Below are 7,961 nucleotides of genomic sequence, written 5' to 3'. Positions count from 1 at the left end.
GGTGGCTTCGGGCCCGTTACCCGCACGGGAGTGGTACCGACCCGCGGGCCCGGAGGAGCGGGGGGAGGCCGCAGGCCGACCCGGGGGCTCGCGTTTGCTTTTGGGCGTGTGGGGTTTGCCGTGGCGGAGTGGCCCCGGTGTGAGAGGCACCCCTGTGCCGTCGGTGACAGCAGAGCTCTTCAGAGGGCCGCGACCGGAGCGCTCACGCGTTTTCAGGCGTTTTTACAGAATCCTTTAACTTTTCTTGGAAAGTTTGTTGTAACGCTCCTCTTCTGGGAGGAAGGAGCTGTTCGCCTTTCACTCCCTCTGCTTCCCAGTGAGGGCACCGGGAGCTGGCAGTCGGCATCGCTCCTGCCTGTCCTGGGGCTTGTTCAGCAAGATTAGGAAAAGCTTCATCTTCTGGAGTTTGGTGGGTTTTTTTTAATTAAAAAACCCTAAAAAAGTCAGAGCCTTAAAACTGAGGTCCAAGCAGATAATAAAGAAACAGAAAACAACACAGTCTAATTTAAGCAAATTATTTAACGTGGCATTTTACTTTTGATCTTTGCACTTGGGGCTTAGCTTTGTTGTCCAAAATTAACACCTCACATACAATCTCAGGGTTTCTTCATGATGCACGTACTAACTTTCTGTAGCAGAGCAGCGCTTTCTTGCACAAACAAGCTGTTTGTTGTCTCTTTTTTAGCCAAAACGCACTTAAAATTCTGCCTTTACCTTCCAGGCCACAAAGAGCAAGCCCGCAGAAGAGAGCGATGCTCCTCCACCCAAGAGAGCCCCCATCTTTTATGGCAGTTTGGAAGAGAAGGAAAGGGAGCGTCTGGCAAAAGGAGAATCAGGGTTGCTGGGAAAAGAAGGGATGAAAGCTGCGATCGAGGCTGGCAACATTAACATAAGCAGCGGTGAGAATGTTTAACCGCCTTTTTTTTTTCCCTCTCGCTCTGAAATGCGACACTTTCAAAAGTCTCTGATGAACTTTTGAGCATAATTTAAAATCAAAAACATGAGACCCTTGCCTGGCTCTTTGGATCTTCCTGTTTGAGAGGGATCTCTTGTCCCACTGTTGTTTTCAATCTGATGGTTTCGGTTTTTGTTCAGGTGAGGTCTTTGATCTCGAAGACCACATGAGCGAGCGGCAGGCAGAAGTGCTGGCTGAGTTTGAGCGCAGGAAGAGAGCCCGGCAGATCAACGTGTCCACTGACGACTCTGAAGTGAAAGCCTGTTTGCGAGCACTCGGCGAGCCCATCACGCTCTTTGGAGAAGGTCCTGCAGAAAGGAGGGAGAGGTGCTGTGTCTGCCCTGAGTGTTGCGAACAGGGAACTCTCAGTTTATTGAATTCCTCACACTTTCCTTGTAGTTGGGATGCAATGAGTGCCGCCCATCAGTAATGCTTCACTACAATGCAGCAAGGATGCTGAAGAAGAAAGAATGGCAGACAGTGATTATTTGTCATGTTAGCTGAGAATTCACTGAGTGAATACGTCTTAATGTGTTTCTTTCCAGATTAAGAAATATCCTTTCGGTGGTTGGCACAGACGCATTAAAAAAGACCAGGAAAGATGACGACAGGTCTAAAAAATCCAAAGAAGAGGTAACGGTCTCTCTTGTTTTCTCAGCGCTGAGGCAGATAGGTATGATACCCTTTGAGATGCTTTGTTTTGATGGTCTCTTCTATGTCCCAGACTCTTGGTTTTGGTCAGTCTGTGGATTCTCATGTCACCCCTTTGTGCTCCTTCTGTGTTGCCCAGTTTAGCAAAACTGTGGCATTGTGTTGTCTAAATCAGGAGCATTAAGTCTGGTTTGTGCTGTAGGCCAAATTCCATGCTGTGTACAGCATATAAAACAGGAGATCAGACGTTACAACTGTTACATAATATAGTGAGTCCTTTACTGTTTGTCTTCATGCTCAGGAAGAAAAAAATATGTTCCTGCTACTGCACCTGTTTCTGCCTTTGATTCTTCTTTCTTTCTGCTCCTCTCTCTTTTCTAAATCCATTTTTTCCTTATTATTTTTGCGGGTTGCTGTAAGAAGTAAGGACAATTTCTGCAGCTCTGGGCTTTCTTTTTACTGGGTGATATGTAGAGAAGGAGGGAGCTGTACATCATTAAGTAAAAATGAGTTAGTGTTCAATTGGAATATTCTTGAGTGAAATGGCAGCACGTCAGGATCTGATCTGTAGGGCAGAGAGTTTGACTTGTCTCTTTTAATCCCTTTTTCTAGGGCTTATAGTTATGCAAAATGCCCTTAAAAACAGGCCTTAACACAGCAAGATTTAAGAGCAGATGCTGTGGTAGCACTTATGTACTAAGGTAACTGAGTGGAAGAGCAGTATCAGATTAGCTTTTTCTTCAGTTTTGTTCTTTTTCTTACAGTATCAGCAAACCTGGTACCACGAAGGACCACGCAGTCTGAAAACAGCCAGGCTGTGGCTTGCTAACTACTCACTCCCCAGGTAAGGAAAAAAGGCACAAATGAAGGAGGGAGATGCAACCTTTTATAAAATCTAGCTGCTAAACCCACTGCGGGTAGTGCAGGAAATTTGAGAACAAACGAATGGGGAACATACACTAGTAGACAAGTCCAGTGAGCTTGGAGCTTGAGTTCTCAGTGACTGACTGTAGCATTAGCCCGGTTTGGGGGAAGAAGGGAGAAAGGCCTATTTCCAGCAGCAGGGCAGGGAAAATATGGGGACTTGTTACTCCACCTTTCCTCTTCATAGGGCAGCGAAGCGGCTAGAAGAAGCCCGGCTGCTCAAAGAGATTCCGGAGGCAACCAGGACATCGCAGAGACAGGAGCTACACAAATCCCTGCGAGTAGGTTTGGCAGCTGCTCAGCTGCTGTGTTTAAAAATTTTGCTGATTTCCAAAGAGATCAGAAAGAGATCAGCTCTCCGGAGGTGCTGTCCAGATGCATGTAGTTTTCTGTGCTGTGCCTGTCACCTGTTGGTTTTTTCCCTATGATATGCATAAAGCATGTTCTAACTCTTTCTTCAGTGATTCAGAGAGATGTACTTTAGTAGAGACATCCCTGCATTGTCTTGCCACTTGCCTGTGAAGCTAAAGGAATTTATTCCGGGCTTTGTCACAGGTTTAGCTGTCTAGGAAGGTACTGCTCACTTTCCTCTTCCTGTGCAATGGTCACTAGTGCATAAAATCAAGGGAAATAGTAACCAACACAGTAATGCAAAACATATTTTAGATGACTCTGAGATGCCCTTTTCAAGCATGTTAAGTCAGATTCCCAGCTTAACCGAACAGAATGGCTCAAGCACACAGTGTGCTGCCAGCCTAATCCTGTTTACACACAGAGGCATTAGCTGCCAGAGGATTTGCTCCTCCCCTAAGTGCACCACACCGCTTGCCCTAGTCTTTCTGGTTGTATTCATTGGATGAGTTGTAGAAAGAGGTCAAAACTACAGTAAGTTCTCTGTCAAAACCGTCGTTGCAAAGCAAGCCTGCGGGGTTATGGGTGGCAGGTACCATGGGTGGCACGTTGAGAGCTAAGCTGTGCCCCAGGGCTGTGCTAGGTTACAATGGTCAGGCTGGCACGGTGGCCCTCCTGCTTGGAGCTGGAATGGCTCCAAGGTAGCCGCTCCCTTTGAAAGTGACTTTCCAAAGGCCTCTGCCTCCTCCTGCGTCCATTTGCCTCCTTCACCTCAGTCTTTGGCCAGGGCTTCTTTCTTTGGCCTAGGTAGTTTGTACTTTACTCATTTATTGTTTTCTCTGTATTTGGTTACAGTCCTTGAATAACTTCTGCAGTCAGATTGGAGATGATCGCCCACTGTCCTACTGCCACTTCAGCCCCAATTCCAAACTCCTGGCTACGGCCTGTTGGTAAGTTTTCTTTTACAGCCCTTGCTATAGGGGCTGGGAGAGCACAGCAGGAGTGAAGGAGAGGGATGTTATTGGAGGCCTGTGAATTGTGAGAGTTTAGAAATGCTTTTTCTTCCTACTCTGGACTCTCTCTTAACCCCATTTTAGAGCTTAGCAGAGATTTGAATCTGAGTCCATTAGTCCCTGTGGTTGGTTGCCCAAAGCGTATTGGTATTTTAGCCATTGCAGAACCCCCCAGGGTGCTTTTGCAGCGCTGTGTTTGATCTCTTCGACATTCCTGTCTACACTGACGTCTATTTCTTGTGTTCCACAGGAGCGGATTGTGCAAGCTCTGGTCCGCGCCTGACTGCAACCTTGTTCACACCTTACGAGGTAGAGAACGACTTTCACTGAGACTCTTTGCTTAGTTCTTCTGTTCCTCTCTAGGTTCCCATATCTGAATTACTTTGTGACTCAAAACGTAGTGTTCTTTGGGCAGATTTTATTCTAATGAGAGCATCACTCAGCCTTGCAGAGCATGGGCACGTGTCTCATCATCAAGAGGAAGTCCTGGCCTTTCTCTTAGAGCCAAGACCCGAGTTTGTTGTTTCTGTTTCTGAATGATGTTCTTGTTTTGTTTCAAAACCTGGTTTGAGGTATTTTGAGCCAAATACCAGCATTTTTAGCCAGGCCACTTAACAGCAGTGAGGTTCTTTGAACAGTGGTCACAACTTTGACTAAAATGGGAGGACAAATCTCTTGATTCATATGTTGCATTTTGAGCGTTACAGACCTTGATGGTTGATACTCTTAAGTGAGTGCTACTGGAGTTGCAGTTCAGCTGTTCGCAGGACAGATGTGTCTGGTAGTTACAATGCAACTTCACCCAACATGGGAGGACACAGTGAAAGTGTTCACTGGTACCTGACTAATTAGTAACAAACAAATGCTGTTTTTCTGAAGATCTGGCCAAGATCACGTGGCAGATTATGAATTTTGATTTTCCTTTCTCTTAAGGACATAACACCAATGTAGGAGCAATAGTCTTCCATCCCAAAGCCACTGTCTCCCTAGACAAGAAGGATGTTAACCTGGCCTCGTGTGCGGCTGACGGGTCTGTCAAACTCTGGAGCCTTGAAAGGTCAGAATGGTACCAGACAAGCACAGCTGCAGCATTGCTGTTTTGGGGTTTATTTTGTCTTATTAAACATCGGACATTTACCATCCTCCTGCAAATACAACCTTTTCTTGTAGTTATACCAGTGCAATTCCTGGCCTGAGTATGTGCCACCTTCTTCAGCAGGAAAAGAGATCACCCTGATTAGGGGAATCAAGGTGAGGGAAAATCGTCTGAAAAGAATCAAGTCAGAATTGCTGCTGGGCATTGGTAAACTGCTTTGGGTGACGGATGGAAGATTTGGTGGTTGTTTAATTCTAACCTTTCATTTAGGAGAAAATTTCCCCTTTTGTATATTAAGAAATGAACTTTTGAGTTATTGGGGAGCACCAGTATTCAGAGAGGGACTAACCAAATACATGACCATGCACCATAGCTTCATCCAGTAATAAAAACAAGTGGCTCTATCATTGCACAGGGTAGTTTTGGAAGAAGCACAGCATCTGTCTCAAGCTTGTGAAGAAGAGAGCGGTGTAGATACCGAGCCCTAGCGTCTGCTGTGACCACATCTCTTTAGTTGGTTTGTTGGAAGGAAACTCTAAATGCTGTTCAGGTCTTCTGCTGAAGGCTACTGACCTGCTGCCTGTAATTCTGGAAGAATAAATATTCACTCTATCCTGCCTGCCCTGCGATTCCTCAGAATAGCTGGATTTGCTGGATTTCAGCATGTGTTCTGTGTAGCCACAGTAAAACGCCCTGCTGTCCAGGGAGTCCGCGTTTTCCTTCTGCTGTTACTACTTTGAAAGTGCTATTAACAAGGGCCTTGTTAATTTTCAGGAAATAATTATCCCAGGAGAACTTTATAACCAACATGAATGTGGATAGAGGGGTTTCACGTAGAGCTTTAGCTGTGTGAACAAAAGGCAGAATTCAGAGTCATTAGTTAAAACTCTGATTTTCCTGTCTGGCTTCATTTAATTAGCAGCTGTCTTGCTGTGATCATAATGTTTGCAAGGGCCTGGCTAGAGCCAGCCTCCTCTGACCAGGGTCCGATGATTTTTGTTTCTGTTTTTCAGTGATGAACCAGTGGCAGATATTGAAGGACACAGCATGAGAGTGGCACGTGTGATGTGGCACCCATCTGGGAGGTTCCTGGGTACTACCTGGTATGGAGATTTGGTTACTTGCTTTAAGACATTACCATTAGCTGCCTAGCTGGTAGCCCAATGGGTACCACTGCTTGTCCGCAGAGGAGCCCAGCATGGGCAAGGGTTGGCCATTCTTGACAATGGCTGGGCTGTTTCAATGTAAATAACAGCAAAGTCACTGGGATTCCTTTCTCTGCCCCTGATATGAGACCCTGTTGGTCTCCAGCTGGAAATAAAATGCCTACAGAGTTAGTGAAATATCCTGTTATTCTACTTGGAGATACATTATTTAGACAAATGCTTTGTTTTTACAGCTATGATCACTCGTGGCGCTTGTGGGACTTGGAAGCTCAGGAAGAGATTCTCCATCAGGAGGGGCACAGCAAAGGGGTCTATGACATTGCTTTTCACACGGACGGGTCTCTCGCTGGGACTGGGTGAGTTTACTTTGTGTCAGGACTGGACGTGAAATATTATCAAGGTTTTGTTGCTGACTGATGCCAAGCGCCCCAGCGATTTCTGCTGGTGAGGCTAAGCGTACTCTGGCAGTTGCTGAAGCCTCTGATGGGTAACGCTCGGGTTCTCTCTTCCTAGTGGATTGGATGCTTTTGGCCGGGTGTGGGACTTGCGCACGGGACGCTGTATCATGTTTCTAGAAGGCCACCTAAAGGAGATCTACGGGGTTAATTTCTCCCCAAATGGGTAAGACAAGAACTTGCATGGTTGACATCGGAGCTCTGAGTACAAACCCCAGCTCCCAACAACGTTCTTCCTCCACCCTTTGGCAGATACCACGTCGCAACTGGCAGCGGTGACAATACTTGCAAGGTATGGGACCTCCGCCAGAGGAAGTGCATCTACACCATTCCTGCCCATCAGAACCTCGTGACCGGGGTGAAATTTGAACGTAAGTGCCTCCTGTCTGATGTTCTTTATCCCTGCCTCTCCTGAGCTGAGGTGGCAGGGGATGGGGAACTCAAAAATGTATCTTTAGGTCAAGGAGGCCTGTAGCAGATAAGATTTGTTGTGTTTTTATTTGCAAATCTCACTTTTCCCTTTTTCTCATCCTCTACTGCAGCCAATCACGGTAACTTCCTGCTCACAGGCGCTTACGACAACACCGCAAAGATCTGGACTCACCCCGGCTGGTCCCCTTTGAAAACGCTGGCTGGTCATGAGGGAAAGGTGATGGGACTGGATATCTCCCTCGACGGCCAGCTGATAGCGACCTGCTCCTATGACAGAACCTTCAAGTTGTGGGCAGCGGAGTAGCTCAGAGGTGCTGCTGATGAACTGGACTGGGGACGTTAATGGCTTTCAATAAGACTTGCTTTTTTTATATTAAATAAAAAAAAGGAATCGGCTATTGCAACATGCATTACGGCAGCTGTAGTCACTGGCTGGTCTTGGGTTGAGGTGTTTTTGAAGCACCTCTGTTTGCCAGGGCTTGGTTGGAGTAAAATCTTGATGTTTTTCCACTTTTTAGGACTTTGTTTTTATACTGCAGATACAGCTTTCTGCTGTAATTTGGAGATGATCCATCTGTTTCCACCCTCCCTTCCAAGTTAGGCTCACAGGTTTTCTCCAGTCTCTTAAACATTTGTAGGCAGGCACACAACACCTCCGGTATGGTGTTTTGTTCAGCTTCTGTTAATACCCTTCCTACCTTCCATTTTCCAGGAGCCTTTGGTAGGAGTCTGTGGCTTCAAACTTGATTTGCATTTAAAGAAAGAAAAACTAGCTATCAGAGCTACAGGAAGATGGTACCCTGCTTCCCCTGCCTCTGCAAAGGTAGTCTCTGAATGTGGAGGTCTGTGTCCCCGTTGTATTCATTCACAGTAGATGTTAAAGGCCAGGGAGATTTTTCTTTCCCGTGTACCATCTCA

General features: G+C 46.3%; 1 protein-coding gene across 1 annotated transcript; it reads left to right on the top strand.

Annotated features, from left to right (window-relative positions):
- Positions 1-721: 721 nt before the first annotated feature.
- PRPF4 (pre-mRNA processing factor 4) lies at positions 722-7,434 on the top strand (the record flags this gene model as incomplete). Its single annotated transcript, XM_009572612.1, has 13 exons — positions 722-899; positions 1,096-1,282; positions 1,501-1,588; positions 2,371-2,450; positions 2,718-2,811; positions 3,737-3,831; positions 4,145-4,203; positions 4,828-4,951; positions 6,004-6,093; positions 6,390-6,512; positions 6,670-6,777; positions 6,864-6,982; positions 7,154-7,434. Coding segments are annotated over 13 exons (1,539 nt in total), but the record flags the coding sequence as incomplete, so codon positions are not given.
- Positions 7,435-7,961: the final 527 nt, after the last annotated feature.

This window comes from Fulmarus glacialis, unplaced genomic scaffold (genome assembly GCF_000690835.1).
Source record: "Fulmarus glacialis isolate BGI_N327 unplaced genomic scaffold, ASM69083v1 scaffold28002, whole genome shotgun sequence".
Classification (NCBI taxonomy): domain Eukaryota; kingdom Metazoa; phylum Chordata; class Aves; order Procellariiformes; family Procellariidae; genus Fulmarus; species Fulmarus glacialis.
The sequence above is the reverse complement of the archived record's forward strand: the minus strand, read 5'-3'. Positions and strand labels throughout refer to the sequence as shown.